Below are 19,590 nucleotides of genomic sequence, written 5' to 3'. Positions count from 1 at the left end.
AACTGCAGCTTTAATTCAGTGTAGCTTTTTGTTTGTTTGTTTTATTTAGGAGAAATACATGCTTCTTGTACTTTCCTTAAAAAATGCTGGAATTCAAGGAGACTTGCTTTTTGCCCTGAATAGCTTTTATGCATACACCCAAGCAATCACTTACCTTATACAGTCCAGGTGAACGCTAACCCTTTTATAAACAAATTGCAAAAACCTTAAATGAAGCTGTCCATTTTATTCCTCAGGGAGGAGAACACTGTTACTATCATGGGAACATCCGAGGTGTCGAGAACTCCAAAGCTGCGCTTTCAACATGCAATGGACTCCAGTAAGTACTGGTATTATCACAGAACCATAGAACTTTAGAGTTGGAAGGCATCCCAAGTTGAACCCTCTGCAATTCAGGAATCTTGCTAGTTTATGTAGTTGCAGGGACGTCTTTACCATTGGGCGTAGTGGCGCGGCGAGCCAGGGCGCCAAGCGGTGGAGGGCACCAGGCGGAGAGTCTGGGGAGTGGGGAGGTAAGCGAGGCGGAGCCGGGGCTTGGTGCCTTCATGCCTCCAGCACCCGTCTGAGGCGGGAAGGCTCTGGATGCTTTCCCGCAGTCCAGACGTGCTGGTCCCGAGGGTTAACCGTGAGGAGAGGTCCGTGTCCAGTCCGAGGTCGAGGGTGCAGTATGGAGGCAGTCCGTCAAAGCTGATGCCGGGTCCAAGGCAGGGAATCGGGTGAGGTCAGGAGCTCCGGGAGAAAAGCAGGACAGGGTGCAGGCAGGAACAGGCTACCAACAATGTTGCTCCCACAACTTTGGACTGGGGCTGGCTGGCTTTTATCTGCCCCGAGGCATAGGGCGGCCCCGGTCCACAGGTGACTCGCCTCTCCTGGCCTGGAGGTGAGCACTCCTCCTGCGGGAACTTAGTTCCCCCGCCTCTCTGCCCTGAGCCTCTGCAGCTCAGGAGAGGCTGGAGGGTTACCGGACCCAGAGACAACCTCACCTTCCCCTGACGGGGCTGAGAGTGGAGCACCTGCAGGCAATGGGTCCTCCATCACCTCAGGAGCCAGAGCAGACTCAGTTGGTGCCTGCACCTGAGGATCCAGCACAGGTGAGGACCCTTCAGGCTCAAGCCCCAGCCCCGGCTCAGCTGGTTCTGGAGGTGGGGACTCCTGTGCAGGCTGGGATTCCTCAGGTTCAGCCTCTGAGTCCGAATCCCAGACCATCACACCGGAGCTCTCTCCGCTGGCTCTGCGACACACCACCTCCTCGGTTGCATCCCAAGCTCTGTGCATAATAAACGTGACTCTATCACCGCTCCTCCCTGTCCACTCCAAAACATCCCCGCGCTCGAGGCTACACGCTGCAACTGCTGCCCCCAGCGCCCCTCCCTCCTTCCCCGGCTTCTCCACCCCATGCACAGAGCCTGCCTCCTCCCGCTGCCCCCACCACCTCTGCTCTCCTTCACACGAACCACATTTCCTTCCCCTTTCCATCCCCTCCCACGCTCTCTCCTCCCCAAGCAAGGACGGCAAGACTGCGGCTGAGTGAGTGTGCTTCTCTGCTGCGGCGACGCGGATGGCCCAGCTAGCTTTGCCTGTCCCTGCCTGGAGGAGACCCCCACCTGCCTCCCGTGCCGCCCCCATCGTGCCCGGCTGCCCAGCCCCACACCATGATCCCACCACGGGAGCCGATGCCCAGCCGTGCGAGTAGCACGCCCCCCCCCAAAAGGTCAATAACTCTGGGGGAGGGGGGGCGCCGGAGGGATCTTTGCACCACGGCCCCGGATATGCTTAAGACGGCCCTATATAGTTGCAACATAGTTACAGGATGGGATGGTGGGGAGGGGGGGAAGTCTCCCTCTCCTGAAGAGCCCCTCTGATGCGTCTGCTGCCACCTCACAGTCAGTGAATGGCTTAAGGAATTGTGGAGGAAGATGAGAGGCTCGCAGAGAAGGTGCATAGGGTGGGTGGCCAGGAAGGGGTTATTTGGGAAGTCTCAGATTTATTTCCAGTTCAAAGGTGAGCAGCTGATGTGAATGCTTGGATGAACCAAGGGGATCTTCCTAGACACCCATATTTTTAACTATGTTTCTGATTCTATGGTTCTGCGGAGCTGAGTGTTATTTTAATTTCAGGTAGGTAGCCGTGTTGGTCTGACACAGACGAAATAAAAAATAATAATAGTCGGGTAGCACCTTAGAGACCAGCTAGGTTTGTTCTGGGTATAAGCTTTCGTGTGCATGCACACTTCTTCAGATACACTGAAACAGAAGTCACCAGACCCTTATATATAGTGGTAGGGTGGGGTGGGGTTTTTCTCAGGAGGGTAGTAGGAGATGGGTGATTGACCGAATGGGTATAGTAAACCTGTTTTACTATACCTGTTTTACTATACGACTGTTAATGACTGCAATTAGTCCTACAGGAAAAAGCAAGGGTAGTATGCAGATGACCAGAAACAGCTTTAGCATGTGTAATGAGACAAGAATCCAATATTCAGACCAGGTCTTTCCATAGTTTTCAGTATATAAACCCTCCCACTACAGTCATACCTCGGGTTGAAGTAGCTTTAGGTTAAGCATTTTTGGGTTGCGCTCCGCGGCGACCTGGAAGTAACAGAGCGCGTTACTTCCGGGTTTCGCCGCTCGCGCATGTGCAGACACTCAAAATGACGTCATGAGCGGAAGTGGTAAATCGCAACACGCGCAGATGCGGGTTGCATTTGCTTCAGGATGCGAACGGGGCTCTGGAACGGATCCCGTTCGCATCCAGAGGTGCCACTGTATATATAAGGGTCTGGTGACTTTTGTTTCAGTGTATCTGAAGAAGTGTGCATGCACACAAATGTTTATACCCAGAACAAAGTTAGTTGGTCTCTAAGGTGCTACTGGACAATTTTTTATTTATTTATTTATTTATTTATTATGTTATTTTAATGTTATTGATGGTTACCACTATTCATTTTTTTTTCTGGTTTTAAGATTATGTTTTATATATTGCTTAATGGTTTTGGAAGCCTCTTTGGGAGTGTTTGCCCTAAACAGTCTTATAACTATATTAAATAAATTGATGGGCTCTGTACTCAGTTATTCCAGTCTGAAACAGTACTGATGATTCTGTAAATGCCTACTCTGGTATAGCTTCCTTGACTTGATTATCTTAAATCTATGTTTTTTCTTATATTCTAGTGGTATGTTTGAAGATAGTTATTACCTATATTTGATAGAGCCTTTGGAATTGACTCACAGTACGGTAAGTTAATACTGAGCTATGTAGGTGTTGTTTTGGTTTGTTAACTGATAGGCTTGAATAGAAGATAAGAATTCTGTAGGTTAGTAATATGTTTGCAAACTGCAATTCCATCTACACATATAGTAGTACTCATTTGCAGTTAAGATTTTGAAATAGATGCAAATGCTCAGATTTAAAGTTATATTTCAGCTTACAAAAGAAAGGGGTGGGGAAACAAAAAAGGGGGAGGTAATTATTTGCTTGCTTAAATTACAACCTGATAAACAAAAATGGACACATATATGACTGAAGATCAGAAACATCTTGCCAGCAATCAGCAGGAGAATCCAGGTTTCAGAGACTTTTGTCATCTAAATGCATATTCATAGAATATAAAGATTATTCTTTATTCTTTAAATAAGGTAATGAATATTCAAATATAGCAAACAAAGTCAGTTGTACATAAATCAGATTCCCCTTTCCCTTGAAGGCTTCCAGCTTCAGGGAAGCTCTGATTCAGTAGATAGACTTTAGGCAAACTTCAGAGGATCAGGACTATTCCCTTGTATCTGAAGATGTGGTGTGGAAAATAGATACAGATGCATGTGAGGCTCTCTGCCCCAGCCTCTTCCTGCTCACTAAACCCTGTTTCCTCTTCAGCTTCCGAAACTTCCTCCTCCCAGTCTTCTCCATCTAACTGCTTACTGTCATCCCACCTCCAGTCTGGTGGCTCTGAGCCTTATTTCTTTGGGGGTTCTTTTAAGGGTTCCCCAGCTGGTGCTCCCCCCCCCCACTCCTCTGCATCTAGCCAAGTCCATGACGGAAGGAGAGGGGAGATTGTTTCATCAGCACAAGCATTGCTGCTTGCCAGACAGAACAATAATAATGGCATGACATTGACTTCCTCACTATATCTCATAGTGTGGCTTTGCACATTTGGATTAATTGTTGTTGCAATATTAGTTAATTTAAAGGGCGGAGCTTCATACCCATGAACAATATTCCATAAATTAGAATGTCTTGACCTTGAATTTGTCCCATGAATGACAGACCTGTTTTTCTCTTTCGTTACAGAGAAGTACAGGTAGACCACATGTCATCCAGAGGACGTTGGGAACAAATACTTCCAAGCAATTGGAAGACCTTGGTATGGGAGTTTGATACCCTGTTGCAGTGATATTTAATGCTATACAGTGGTACCTCAGGTTACATACGCTTCAGGTCACAGACTCTGCTAACCCAGAAATAGTGCTTCAGGTTAAGAACTTTGCTTCAGGATGAGAACAGAAATTGTGCTCTGGTGGCGCGGCAGCAGCAGGAGGCCCCATTGGCTAAAGTGATGCTTCAGGTTAAGAACAGTTTCAGGTTAAGTACGGACCTCCGGAATGAATTAAGTACTTAACCTGAGGTACCACTGTACAACGACTTTGTCAGTTATAAATCATTTAACTTTCTACTGTAACAGAAAGGAAGTTTAGGGAAGTCTTTAATGTTTAATGCTGTATTGTTTTTAACACTTGATTGGAAGCCGCCCAGAGTGGCTGGGGAAACTCAGTCAGATGGGCGGGGTATAAATATATTATTATTATTATTATTATTATTATTATTATTATTATTATTATTATTATTATTACTACTACTACTACTAGAAGGGCTGAAACAATTGGTGGTTGTCTGTATTTGAATGCTGCAGCATTAGAAACCTCTTCGGATGTTCTTTGAACGTGTGCAGAAATAAAATGTGGAGGTGGAGCAGGACTTCGTCTGTTTCCATCAGTGTCTCCATCCTTACTGTTTCCAACCCTGAGTGTGGCATATTGAGCAGAAGATCTGAAGAGGGGTCCTTTGCACATTTGGCGTACACACTTAGAATACTTCCTGGGGTTAAGTGCCTCGTGTAACCAGGGTTCCTGATTGTGGGGGTGATTATAAGCATGTTTAGCCAAACATGCGAAAACTCTCCTTTCAGCCCTTCCTTCTGAATGAGCAAAGGTGGGATGTGGAGTCTGTGGAGATGGACTTGGAGGGTGGGTCTGGTGAATATGCTTCTGCTCGCTCTCCATGCATTATTCTCCCACACTTCTGAAGAATGCCTGGAGGCAGGGGTGACCTGAGGGGTTTCAGCACCTTAGGGGAAGCACCTCGTTGCCACCCCCATGATGGGGGGCGGGCAAACGCCCCAAGAACTTCTGCTCCTGCTGGGCAGAAGGGGAGATTCCCCCCTCCCTGGCTTGGCTGCAAAACTGGGTGGCGGAACAACCCCCTTTTGGCAACTCAGCAGGAGGGGAGGTGTTCCACAGAGCTTTGCCACCAGTCCCTCTCTGCCCCTAGATTCGGGGAAACCAGCTGGACAACAGAAAGTGGATGATGTCTTGGAGGGGTGCCATCAGACACAGCTGCCTCACCCTGCCTTATGGGTGGGCTGGCTCTGCCTGAATGAGACCAACATGCTCAATTTCCCTGCAGAACTAGGTAAAGGTAAAGGGACCCCTGACCATTAGGTCCAGTCGTGGCCGACTCTGGGGTTGCGCGCTCATCTCACTTTATTGTCCGAGGGAGCCAGCGCACAGCTTCTGGGTCATGTGGGCAGCATGACTAAGCCGCTTCTGACGAACCAGAGCAGCGCACGGAAACGGCGTTTACCTTCCTGCCAGAGCAGTACCTATTTATCTACTTGCACTTTGACGTGCTTTTGAACTGCTGGGTTGGCAGGAGCAGGGACCGAGCAACGGGAGCTCACCCTGTCGCGGGGATTCGAACCACTGACCTTCTGATCGGCAAGTCCTAGGCTCTGTGGTTTAACCCACAGCGCCACCTCCGTCCCGCAGAACTAGGTAGAAATAAGCAATATGGTTGATCTTCCTTTCTTAAAATATCTGTTTTTCTTTTTCAAAAAATAATCATTTTTAGTGACAACCTGATATTTACCTTATTGGTGAAAATATTAGGATTTCATTGGCATCTACAGATGAGGAAATCATGTTCCAGTTGTTTAAAATATTTTTGCCAGTTCTCATGGAACTGCTGCATTTTAAAATGTGTAGCTTTTTTATCTATATAATTTTTTGGTTAGGGGTGCAGTAGTTAAACCCCAGTAGTAAATTGCTCTCTGATTCTGGTAGTGCCACCCATATTGATTCTCTGAAGGAATCTGTCCCTTTTTGATTTCTAGTTAGTTGGACTCTGTGTCCTCTGATGCCACAACTGATGAAGCACTGGTAGTGTGAATCAGTGTGTAATTTTGGGTAGTCATGGACACCAGGGATAGGATTAAGGAGGCCATTCAGTGGTTCCAAGGTGAAAGATCTACATGGAGAAACTGTGTCTGAGAACAATTTTGGTAAACGGCAGTAAATAAAGTTGTCAGCTAAGCACGTTAAACAACAAAAATCATGTCTAAATAAACCTAAATAGGTTTAGTCCTTTTTAAGGGGGTGAAGATAGAGAATTTGGGGGACAGCACGGCTGATTTGGTAAGCTAATCTGCTGCTCCCTACATATGACTCCTGCAGTTGCAATTTGAGGCAGCAGTAGTAGTAAGGCCATCCCTGCATTGAAGGCCAGAAAAAATATATAGATCTAGGCAGCCCATTTCTTCAAGAAGCACCACAGTTTGCTTGCACAACATGGCTAAGAATGGCGGATTTGAAATAGACCTCTAGGTTACCAGATCTTGGGGGAAACAAAGGATGGAGTCCATCTGAGAGGAGAAACAGAAGAAGTGCCCGTGCAGGGGTGCAAAGGAGACACAAACTATTAGGTGCACAGGAAATTGATTTATTGGCCAATTTGATAAAGCTATGGGTAATATTCCATGAAGCTGAAACTTCTTTGCTATTATTTTTTTCTTCCATAGATTATGACTCTACTTCTGAATGGCCCTTCCTGTCTGAGTTGCAATGGCTAAGACGGAAAAGAAGGAGGAGAGCTGTGAGTGTTATCAGTAATGCTGTGTCAATCACACAATTTTCAAATAAGTGTATTCACTTCTTCTGTGTTCCTGGCATAAGAGAAAAGAGGCAGAAGCTAAAATTATCTTACATTGGATATATAGCTGCACTCAAATTGATGATTTGCTGTTTCCTACCAGTAAAGATTGAAGAGACCCAGTGTACAGTCTGTATAATTGCATATTTTTGTGGCTTCAGAAAAACCCAGAAACAAGTAAACAAGTTTGAAAGATGCAAAAGAAAAGGAGGTGTGCGTACAGAGATCAAATTGAATTGTTATGCAAATCACTAAAGATATCATGAAATGGTGCACAAAAAGCTGGTGTAAAGAATGAAGAAAATTATAATTTCATCCTGAAATACTGCAAGCACTCCTCTTTAAATAGTAGTTTGCTCAGGATTTGGGATAAATTCAAGGACTGAGTTAGCTAAATCACCATTTGCTGCTGGAATGTATGATTTAGATTTTAATCTTAATATAGAATTAGAGCCTTTTACACCAGGGGTTGCCAGTTTTGTGGGGACCAACAGGCACATTGAAGTTTTAAGATTGTGCCACCAGTCTCAAAATAGCCAGAGTGGGGAGCATGGCATAGCACAAAATGGGTGCTACCGTATTTTTTGCACCATAACACTCACTTTTTTCCTCCTAGAAAGTAAGGGGAAATGTCTGTGCGTGTTATGGAGCGAATGCCTGCGGGTGGCGGGGGGGATCTGCTGCAGTCGTGAGCAGAGGATCCATGGTTCCCCTTCCTTCCTTCCCTCCTTCCTTCCCTCCCCTGTGGTTACAAAGCATGGATCCACATGGATCCTCAGGATTTTTGCATTGGGCTACTCCAAACTCACTGTCAGATCACATGTCTGTGGCCACAGCATGAACCACAAAAATCATATATCCACTATTTCTTTTAGAATATTTTTTTTCTTGTTTTCTTCCTCTAAAAACTACGTGCGTGTTATGGTGTGGTGCGTGTTATAGAGCGAAAAATACGGTATGTCTGTAAGAGCAGAAAAAAGATAGGACCACAAAATGGTGTGGGTGTGCACCCCCCATTGGCCTCTCCCATCAGTGGGTGAAAAGGCACCCACATCAGCCTCTACTGCACATGTTCACAGAAGGAAGCTTTCTGCACCTCCCACATGATCAGAGCAGAAGGGAAGGTGGGTGTCTATCCTGACATCCAGTGTAGTGTTGGTATGTTGAAGGGAGGGGTGTTCAGTGTAGGAGAGGCCGAGCCAGAGCAAACAGAAACTGAACAGGAAGAGCAGTCTTTTGTGTAATGTGTATTTTTGAGAAGATACCTTCCACTGGGTGCCACTGAATGTACTGGTGGGCACACTGGCATGTGCGGATGCCACGTTGAAGACCCCTGTTTTGCACTGCCAGGCAGTAATGACTAAACACATGAAACTGCCTTATGCCTTATGAAGGTCAGATCAACAGTACTACCCTGACTGGTATCTGATTCCAGGCAGAGCTCTTTCCCAGCTCTTAACAGTGGAAGCTGCTCTGTTAGGGCAATGCCCCATTAACCTGCCCTTCAGCTACCATTTGCCTGCCCTTTTACCTGCAACCAGCCCAGGGCAGGGGGTAGCCCTGGCTATCAGCTTCCTCCCCGATAGCCTTGGTGTTGCTCTTGTAGCAGGGGGAAGGATAGGGACAAAGCTAGAATCGGTTGGCTCTACCAGTCATTTGCTCTTCCTCCACTAACTGTTGGCCCCTCTGCCTTTCCCCCTTCCTAGTCCCAATGAGCACCAGCAACCACTGCCCACTGCCTTAGGTATTATTGACTGAAGATGCCAGGGACTAAGCTTGGGACTTCGTAATAAAGTTTAAGCCCCACTCCAATGGATATGATTTGTAAAATGGCCATGGAACAGATCAGAAGAACAAACATGCCAATGAAATGATATGCTGTCATTAAAATATATAATCCTAAACCCTTGAGAGGTTTCAGTTGAATCAGGTTTAGGTCCACAGAACAGCACTGCATGGCAATTGATAAAGCAACCCTAAATTCATTTTTAAAAATCCAACTATAGCTTTTAAAATCCTTCAGGTTTCCCGTGGCATATTTGAAGAAATGAAATACTTGGAGCTCATGATTGTTAATGACTATAAAATGGTAAGCTGGCTGTATTAATTAATTCTATTGTTATCTAAATTAGTTACAATATGCCCTCTTTTTTACACTTATTGTCTGCTGCAAATGTTATTTACTGATACAACTTCCTGTATTTATTACAGTTACTGAAATCCTACCTTTCAGGAGGAGGGGTAGGAAAGAAATGATAAATGATGATAAATGATAAATCCAATGTTTTGCTGTTGTTATCTTCATTTATTACCCATCCTTTGCCTTAAGGCTCTAGGTGGCTCGGAACAATTTAAAATGCAGCATTAAAAATAGTTTAAAACAAATTACAATCACAAGAATATTGTTGGTTCTAAAAATATACATCTTAGGCCAAGGAAAAGAAGATAAATTGTCACCTTCCTGATTTATGTTCAGATTGCCCTGGCCCTGACCACCCATCAAATTTGGCACCTGAGACTGATCCTGATAAGGATTTGGCCTGTGAAGCCAAAAATGTTCCCTATCCCTTAAGGCTTACATATTTTAGTTATCATGTTCCGTTTTAAACACTTTACTGATTTTATCTGTGTTTTAGTATGTATACTTGTTTTTTCACCGTACTGTGAATAATAGCTGCTTTTATCAATAATTTTATTATGTACACAGGTTATATAGTTTTGTGATTAAGTGGTATATATTTTTTTCCAAGTAATATGTAAATCTGTTTTGATAGTCTGACCCACAGCCTTGCAATAGTATTGTTTCACTTAAAGGCGGAATTGAGAGCAAATGCAAAGGAGACATGGGACCACTAGCTCCAGGAATCAAATATATTTTCAACGTGAAACTGATGGGGGAAAGTTGTTGCAGTTAACTATTTTATAGTAGTTCTCCCCCTTTTCTTCATGACACAAATGCTTGTGAATTCCATAAACGTTAGCAGTTCAAGAGGAAAACACTGATTAGCAGAGCCATTGTTTGTTCTTTGCATTGGAGGAGGCAAACTTCTTGATCAAATTATGATTTAACATTTTTCTTCTAGTTTAAAAAGCACCGATCGTCCCATGCTTACACGAACAACTTCGCGAAATCTGTGGTAAATCTTGTGGACGCTGTAAGTATTGCAATAATTGGTACAATTAATGCCTCATGATTCAACATTTGACTTTGCAGACGTTGGGATGAAAATAGTGGTGATAGAGGATGTAAACTTGCACAACCTTGGGAGCACGAACCAGTATATACCAATGGCAATCCTACTAATCCTTATGTAGCCAAAAGGGAGGTATCAGGAGCCCTGGAGGAACCTCTGTAGATCAATATAAAAAATTGGGCTGGGTGGGGGTATCAAATACCCCAAAACAGTGAGGACTAGGTGTGATTAGTGTTCACAGAACTCTGACTGACTGGGTGTGTGGTGGTGGAGAGGCTGCAACTAAAAACTAGGAAAGGAGAATGTAATAAAGTATCCTGGAAAAGGTTTATGCAGGCCAAACGGAATAACGAGCGGGAGTGCTCCGTGCTGCAGCATTTTGCTGCAGGTTCCACTTGTGACTTTTTAGTTTTCATTTTATTTACATCCTGCTGTATCATTAAACCAAAAAACATCGGTTTACAACAATATACGGCAAAACCAGAACCGAGCAATAAAATTACAAAAAGTTAAAAGCAGAAACAAATTAAAAATGAAACATCAAAAGACCATTGTGGGGGATGTACCATATTTTTCCGTGTATAACACAACCTCATGTATAAGACGACCCCAATTTTTGGAAACCCTCAACAGTTGTTGAGCTTCCCCTGCTCTGGCTGACGGAACTGGTGCTGTAATACACATAATAATAATAATAATAATAATAATAATAATAATAATAATAATAATAATTATAATAGTTTTTATTTATACCCAGCCCTCCCCAGCCAAGGCTGGGCTCAGGGCAGCTAACAAGCAATAATAAAAACAAGCTGAATGAATACAACTTAAAAACAAGATTAAAATACAACATTAAAATATTGAAACATTAAAATATTAAAATGCAGCCTCATCACAGGAGGAGAAAGGAAAAAGAAAGAGGGGGAGGGAATCAAATTGGCTCCAAGCCAAAGGCCAGGCGGAACAACTCTGTCTTACAGGCTCTGCGGAAAGAAATCAGATCCTGCAGGGACCTGGTCTCATGAGGCAGAGCGTTCCACCAGGCGGGAGTCAGTGTTAAAAAGGCCCTGGCTCTGGTTGAAGCTAATCTGATTTCCTTAGGGCCCGGGACCTCTAGGGTGTTGCTATTTATGGACCTTGAGGCTCTACCGGGAGAGGCGGTCCCGTAGGTACGAGGGTCCCAGGCCATGAAGGGCTTTAAAGGTCAAAACCAACACCTTAAATCTGACCCTGTACTCCACCGGGAGCCAGTGGCACTCACCAAATACTCTTCCTAAGCCTGGAAGAGCGGGTAAGCAGCCTCCTCTCCATTTCCCTGCTACCTCCGCAGCACCAGCCCTCGCTTACTTAGCATATAAGACAACCCTCAATTTATCACAAAAAAAATAATCAGAAAAAGGTTGTCTTATACGTGGAAAAATACAGTACTCTTAATGGCAGAATAGAAAAGTTTTCAGCGGGCATTTAGAAGTTGCCACCCAAGACCAATTCAGTTCAATAAGTAGGTCACCAAAACTTATATGAGACATCAACACATCATGCCCAGTTAAATCACCCGGGCCAAGACACAAGCCAAAGAAACATGCGACAACAAACCTGAAGTGATAATAATAATAATAATAATAATAATAATAATAATAATAATAATAATAATTAATAATATTTGTACCCCGCCCATCTGGCTGGGTTTCCCCAGCCACTCTGGGCGGCTTCCATAGAAACAAAAAAACCAGTAAAATATCACAGATTAATGACGTGGAGCCTACTGTAATAATGGTGCCTGTGTATATAATACCTTGATTAACATAATTTTCTAAATATTGTTATGGTCTTCTGTTAAACTTAAGGTTAAATGCTGTGAGACCCCGTGATATTAATAATTAGATAGGCTGGGCCTCCTCCAGAATTCCACCCCGACTAACTGGATAAGTTTATGAAACTAAATGGCACACTAAAGTAAAATCTTATTTTTAAATGTACCCACACACAAAGATAGGATTCCAGGACAAATACTTTACGTCTGCACCCTCGAACGTACACAGAGCAGTTTCCTCTTTGCCCCTCATCCCTTAACCAGGGGCAGATGTGCAGTAGAGTTGGGAAAGGTTGGGAAGCCGTGGTGGTGCGCAGACTACTATATTGCATTCTACATTATTCCTCTGTAATACACCTCAGGGTTAGGGCAGTTTCCAGATTTGTACGGCAGGCAATAGTGTTGGACTTGTAGGAAGGAATATTGCTGTGCTCCCGCTCCACTGAACTTTCCAAGCTCTGAACGTCCAATCTCACTGAACTTTCCCTTGTTGTTTGCATCAGAGCTTAGCGAGCATTCTGCTGAGCCAAGGAAGGATTCCGGCTTGAGCAGCATATAGTTGCACTCCTCTTCCTCCGCCTCTTCCCAAAGTGAGCTGTGGGGCTTTACACAGCATTTCCCACAGCGTACTGTAGGAACTAAATCAGTTAGGGAACCTCCAGCCTGCAGACCTATTTGGGCCAGCCAGCACCCACTCATTGGGCTCACAAGAATGCTTGCGCCAACCCATGTCTACCTTCCCTGCATCTGATGTCATCTGAGGGGCAAGTAAGGGGTTGTGCCCAAAGGATACTACCAATTGGCAGTGCCTTCAAAGCCTCTTCTGCACCACTTCCCAAGTGCCTTGCAACCAGTGCTTCAGAAGCACTGCAGAAAGCGCTTTGCAATCCCCACGCTCAGGGATCAGCTAGTTGTCAGGCGTTTGAGAAGCGCTGCACAAAGTACCGTATTTTTAAATGAAGGGGAAATGTGTGTGCATCCTGTGGAGCGAATGCAGGCTCCTTGGCTTCAGCGATAGCAACGCAAAGCCTCCGAAGTGCAGAGGGAGGGCAGGGAACACCCGCTGTGCTCGGGAGCTTCAGGCAGCTATCTGCAAGCTTTCGGAGCGCAGCAGGAGTTCCCACCGTGCTTGCGGATAGCCGCCTGAAGCCTGGAGAGCGAGAGGGGTCGGTGCACACCGATCACTCTTGCTCTCCAGGCTTCGCTTCTCTGGAGAGGCGCTGCACAGTTTTCCCTCTCTGCGCAGCGCCCCTTCAGTGAAGTGGGAGGAGAAATGGAAGGGGCTCTGTTTCTCCTGCCGCTTCGCTAAAGGGGCGCTGAGCGGAGAGGGGGATAATTTTTTCCCTCCTGTTCTCCCCCTCCTATGGTCCGGTGTGTCCTATGGCCCGGTGCATCCTATAGAGTGAAAAATACGGTACTTTGCAAGTCTTATGCTCAGTACTTCCCAAGCTTAGGACAGGTAGGGTTGGTGAAAGATGAAGAACTAGTGCAGTAAATAAGATGACTCTACGTAATCATTTGCAGTGTTGAATTTAGTGCAATGTTGATTCTTTTAAAGGAGACTGGAGGTGTATTGGCTAATTGTATTCCAATATTTCCCTCCTGCTTTACCCCTTTTGTCCTTCCACTGGCTCTGACTGGCTAACTGTGCACGTTTTGACCCAGTGTTCTACTCCTGTGCCTGTCCTGTATCTGCCCACAGATTTACAAGGAGCAGCTGAATACCAGGGTTGTTCTGGTTGCTGTTGAAACCTGGTCGGACAGAGATCGTATAAATGTCCACCCTGACCCAAGACAGATGCTTCATGATTTTTCCAAATATCGACAGAATTTCATCAAGCAGCGTGCTGATGCTGTACACCTTCTCTCGTATGTAGCGCAAGCTCTGTTTGGTACATGGTCTCTCTTTCCTGAAGGCCTCTTTTTCTAGTTCTTATTCTGTCTGCTTATTTATATCTCATGGGTATATCTTAAATGCTGCTTCTTTTAGGTATTTTATTATAATTTTTTTTAAAAAATACAGAATGCAGTGGAATCAATTTTATCCTCTCCTTGCTGTTGTCTGAAAGAAGAGAAGCCGCTGTAGTTCAACAGTAAAACACATGCTTTGCATGGGGGGGGGGGGGGAATCCAGGGTTGGACCTTGACATTTCTTGCTAGGGCCGTAATGGAAATGAAATTCCTATTAATTTACATGTGACAAATAAGATATTTGTAGGGCATCGTATATATGGGAGATAACGCTTTTTAATATTGCTTCGTTTATCTTGTTCTTCAGGAATGTGACATTTCATTACAAAAGAAGCAGCCTGAGCTATTTTGGAGGAATTTGTTCTGTGTCTAGAGGTGTTGGAGTAAATGAGGTAACATTTCTCTTTTGGATGTCTTGTGAGGAAGGGAAAATTTATGAAATAGTTCCCGCATCATATACCTTCTTTTTAAACGGTGCTTCTTGTCATATGTTCAAAAATTTCAGATTTTTTTTCGTAGATATTCCTAAAACTCTGAAGCCTGAAATGCAGTTGACTGAAAATAATTTGACCTTTTATTCTAGAGTCAGCTTAGCATAGAACACTTGAATACAGGCTGAAGGCAGCCATATCTCACTGTAAGGAACACGTGACAAACCCTCTATGAGAGGTGAATTAGTTCTCTTTATAATGCTATTAATTAGAAAAAAAGAAAGGAAATCTTCAAACATTTAAGGGTCCAGTACACTACTGATAAAGTTGCATGCTTTGGGTAAAGTCTGTGTTGTGGATATTTGCAAAACTGTAAGCCTTGATTTCTGTCAGTTAGTTCAATATCAGTTGTTGTGCTTGGAACTTAGGTTTTAAGAAAGATTCCGGAAACAGAATTTCTCTAATGCGTTAGGCCTTTTGGACCATGCTGTCTCCTAAATTCCTCATATTGGAATCAAAATGGCCATTGAGGCATTAGGTAAATACTTCTTCTCATGCAAGGCGTCGTACAGTGGTGCCTCGCAAGACGATAATAATCCGTTCCGCGAGTCTCTTCGTCTAGCTGTTTTCTCGTCTTGCGAAGCAACCCTATTAGCGGCTTAGCAGATTAGCACTATTAGCGGTTTAGCGGCTATTAAAGGCTTAGCGGCTTAGCGGCTTAGAAAAAGGGGGGGAGCGAAAAAAATCGCAAGACTCGCAAGACGTTTTCGTCTTGTGATGCAAGCCCATAGGGAAATTGTCTTGCGAAGCGCATTGAAAAACGGAAAAGCCTTTTGTCTAGCGGGTTTTTTGTCTTGCGAGGCATTCGTCTTGCGGGGCATCACTGTACCTGTTTTAGCTGTTTTTGCCCTATGTGCTGGAGCCCTCTGTGTCATAGCCCATATTGTTCTGGGGGGGATCCCCCAAACCTAAGAAGCATCTTTTCAGGTAGCTTGGGGGAAGGCCTGCAGTGAATAGGGTGAATCCGTGAAAATGAGGTGTCCATCCTTCCACTTCCTTATTGCTTCCATTGAACGGAACCGCACGTTTCTGTTTTGATTTCTTCAAGTCAGGGCACCCAAATGGTTGCATCGAACTGTCGTTTGACTGCAGTTGGAAATCGAAAGATACTTTGGTTGGCCTGCAACTAAGTGTGAAATAACCTTAAAATAGTCCTCTGCACATACAAAATTTGTTGCTGTTTTTTGAAAGCTCTACACCAAAGGTGGGGGACTTGTAGCACCAGAGATGTTGTTGAGCTACAACTCCCAACACCCCGTCATTGTGCATTCTGGCTAGGGCTGAAGTTGAGAGTTGCCAACTTGTAACCCTTCAGATATTGTAGATGTCAGGAAAATTGTCTAGAGCAAAGCTTTCCAAACTTGTCACGTTGGTGGCATGCATCATTTAGACATGCATCATTTCACAATACAGTAAAGGGACCCCTGAGCATTAGGTCCAGTCGTGGCCGACTCTGGGGTTGCGGCGCTCATCTCGCTTTATTGGCCGAGGGAGCCGGCGTACAGCTTCCGGGTCATGTGGCCAGCATGACTGAGCCGCTTCTGGTGAACCAGAGCAGCGCACGGAAATGCAGTTTACCTTCCCGCTGGAGCGGTACCTATTTATCTACTTGCACTTTGACATGCTTTCGAACTGCTAGGTTGGCAGGAGCAGGGACCAAACAACGGGAGCTCACCCCGTCACGGGATTTGAAACACCGACCTTCTGATCAGCAAGCCCTAGGCTCTGTGGTTTAACCCACAGCGCCACCTGCATCCTTCACAATACAGTAGTTCAGTTTTACTAGCAAACCGGAGGAGCATGGGGGGCATGTGCCCGACACACCTACACACTGCAGCTGACACACTAATGCGTTGCGACACAAAGTTTGGAAAGCTGTGGTCTGGAGTTTTATTTATGCATGAATTTGGCGTATTCTCGCACACAATAATGAATCCCTCTGTCCTATATGATGTCAGTTTCTGTGGTGAGTTATTGAGGGTTCTTTTGGCTGCATAAATAAAAGTTATTCACAAGGTAACTATGTAGCATATGTTATACTGACATTACTGCTTCCAAGTGAAATCTCTGGCCATTAGCTGCCATGGCAACCAATCACCTGCACAGTACTTGACCAACCCTTTAGTTATGCAAAGGGCCATTCTCTGAACAAAAGAGAATATACCAGGATATCTATTTTAACAAGTAGAGAGTTATCTGCTTCATAAAAGGCTACTTGTAAAAAAAGAATAAGAATGTTGAGTATGATTCTTTAAAGTGTAATGAAGACTGTAACTGTTAGGAACAGTGCAAAAACAGTTAAAAGATGGGAAAAATCATATTTTTGCATGCAGAATGGGACAAAAGGGTGCAGAGATCTGAGGCTTTATGCAAGACAGTGAAGTGGGGATTTACAATGCCTAAACATATGTTTCCACATCCCTTCTCTGCACTATAGCTTTAAGCTGGTTTTACTTATATGAACGGACCAGCTCCAAAATATCTTATCATACTGTGTGTCAACATTGCTGTTATTTTTTAGACTCTTGTATTCATTTTGTGAAAATAATTATTTGCTATCTTTTGGAGGTGTCACTAATAAAACTGGACCCAAGCATACATTTTTCATTTCCAGAAGTAGGTGTTCCTATTGTTTAAGTGTACATGTAGTGAAGAGTTTGAGGATACAATCCTAAACACACCTGGAAATAATTCGGATTAGTGAGATGTTTCCACTGTTTTAGGGTCTGAATTCCATACAGAATAACTAGTTAAGCAAACACTTTCTCCTAGAAATTGCAATAATTGATAGTACTTTGGTGTGCTCTCTACCTGAATCTCCTTTTCCAACAGTATGGCCTACCCTGGGCAATGGCACAAGAACTATCCCAAAGTCTGGCTCAGAATTTAGGAATACAGTGGGAGCCAGGGGCCAGAAAACCAAGTAGGTATTTGGCATACAATCTCTTTTGTTTTTATGTACAAATTGAATTCGTAAAACTTCTACATATTTTGGACTTTTTATTATGTATAAACAGGGGTCAGCAAACTTTTTCAGGAGGGGGCCGGTCCACTGTCCCTCAGACCTTGTGGGGGGCCGGACCCACCCCCTCCCGAAAGGGCTCCCCCTGCTGATGCCACTCACGCTGCAGACGCCGACGCCACCTCGTCTTCGGCAGCATCAGCATCCTCTGTCTCGGCGGGGCGCAGAGCCTGTGAACCGCTGCCTCTTCCTTCCACTTGGCCACCTCAGCAGGAAGGAAGGGGCGGTGCCCAGAGGCGTCCACGGCTTCTGATTGGCTGCAGGAGCTTCCTGCAGCCAATCAGAAGCCATGCTGTGCCGCGGAAGTCAGTCTCCGTGTGGCGAGGCCTCCGCGCCTGTTTAGCGCGGAGACTGACCGAGCGGGCGGCAGGGTTTGCAAGGTTCATGGGCCAGATTAACGAGCATGGTGGGCCATATCCGGCCCATGGGCCTTAGTTTGCCAACCTCTGTGTATAAATAAAGGATTGGGCTTCAACAGCTGTTCTGTCCTTTCCTTGCCATTCCAGTACCAATCCTCTTCTGTTGGACTCTATGCAAACGCCTGGGATGTAGTGTGCTGAGGTGTGGTGCAGTGGGGAGGAAGATCAACCAAAATCAGATGGAGGCACCTTGCGCAAGCAGACTTTTTACTTGTGCAACTCTGTTCAACACATAAAGTTCATATGAAAGGTTCTGGAATGACCATTCGTGTAGCAAATGAGGCTTCCATCCATTGCGGTGTTGTAAAACAATGCATTTTACAACCAGCTGCTAATTAATTTTTTGTTGTTATGGAGTAAGGAGATGCTATGACTTTATTGACTTTATTATTTTGATGAACTTGCTTGTTTCATATGCTGTTGTGTTTGATGTTACAGTGATTGCAGGGTTGGTTGTTTTTTAATGGTATCATGATTATTGCAAGCCGCTTTGAGCTAAGCCTTTGTTGTTTGAAAAGTGGAATACAAATATTAAATGAATGTAAATCAACTAACATACGTCCTTGGTTGAGGCTTGCCGTGGCTTACTCTTGCTCATTCATGTTGTGATAAACTACCATTTACTGTGACATGCAAATGTGGGCACTGGCCTTCAACTGACACATAATAACTTGAGCGTACACTCAGAGGGTAGAGAGCTCAAACTTCATTCAAGCTGGCAAAGGAACGATAGAGACTAGAAAAGAAATGATCTCTGCTGGATTTTGTTAATGAACCTCTAATGGAAAACAGCAGCTATTTTCTACTGGGGTACTTTATCCTAAAACATATCTTTATTTGGTCATGTAGTGCTTGCTGTATTCAACACTTCAGACAGATACGAAAGCAGAAATGCTTCTTAACCACCCTCCTCTCTTTTACGCGAAGGGTTTATTTTTTATTACTCATATATATTTTTAACTACTTTCATTCTTGGTTTTGCATTTTTCATTTTGTTTCAGAAGGATGTGAGTGCACAGAATCCTGGGGTGGATGCATCATGGAGGAAACAGGGTGAGTTGTAATAATTGGTACCTGTTACAGATTTTGATCCCCCCCCCCCCCCGTTCTTCAGAACTAAAATAAGCAGTCTATGTTTAGACTCGTTTCTGGGCTGCATGCAGCATAGCAAGAATTATTTACAGGGCTTGGTAAGACATAAACGGGACCGCCTCTCCCGGTATGCCCCACGGAGAGCCTCGAGGTCCATAAATAGCAACACCCTAGAGGTCCCGGGCCCTAAGGAAGTTAGATTAGCTTCAACCAGAGCCAGGGCCTTTTCAACTCTGGCTCCGGCCTGTGGAACGCTCTGCCTCATGAGACCAGGGCCCTGCAGGATCTGATTTCTTTCCGCAGGGCCTGTAAGACAGTTGTTCCACCTGGCCTTTGGCTTGGAGCCAATTTGATTCCCTCCCCCTCTTTCTTTTTTTCTTTTCCTTTC

The 19,590-nt window shown here is 44.6% G+C and overlaps 1 protein-coding gene across 3 annotated transcripts in view; it reads left to right on the top strand.

Annotated features, from left to right (window-relative positions):
• ADAM23 (ADAM metallopeptidase domain 23) overlaps positions 1–19,590 on the top strand; it is a 74,518-nt gene that overhangs the window by 17,430 nt on the left and 37,498 nt on the right. For 2 of the 3 annotated variants that reach the window (XM_083473121.1, XM_083473123.1), the window contains exons 5-14: positions 237–319; positions 3,171–3,234; positions 4,288–4,360; positions 7,070–7,143; positions 9,224–9,289; positions 10,284–10,355; positions 13,910–14,076; positions 14,486–14,570; positions 17,502–17,592; positions 19,112–19,163. In XM_083473121.1, coding sequence (XP_083329247.1) covers positions 237–319; positions 3,171–3,234; positions 4,288–4,360; positions 7,070–7,143; positions 9,224–9,289; positions 10,284–10,355; positions 13,910–14,076; positions 14,486–14,570; positions 17,502–17,592; positions 19,112–19,163 — 827 coding nt within the window. The remainder of the gene's footprint in view (positions 1–236; positions 320–3,170; positions 3,235–4,287; positions 4,361–7,069; positions 7,144–9,223; positions 9,290–10,283; positions 10,356–13,909; positions 14,077–14,485; positions 14,571–17,501; positions 17,593–19,111; positions 19,164–19,590) is intronic. The other variant, XM_083473122.1, reaches the window with a different exon arrangement.

The sequence above is a fragment of the Podarcis liolepis genome (assembly GCF_965112155.1).
Source record: "Podarcis liolepis genome assembly, chromosome: 1".
NCBI lineage: Eukaryota > Metazoa > Chordata > Lepidosauria > Squamata > Lacertidae > Podarcis > Podarcis liolepis.
The sequence above is the reverse complement of the archived record's forward strand: the minus strand, read 5'-3'. Positions and strand labels throughout refer to the sequence as shown.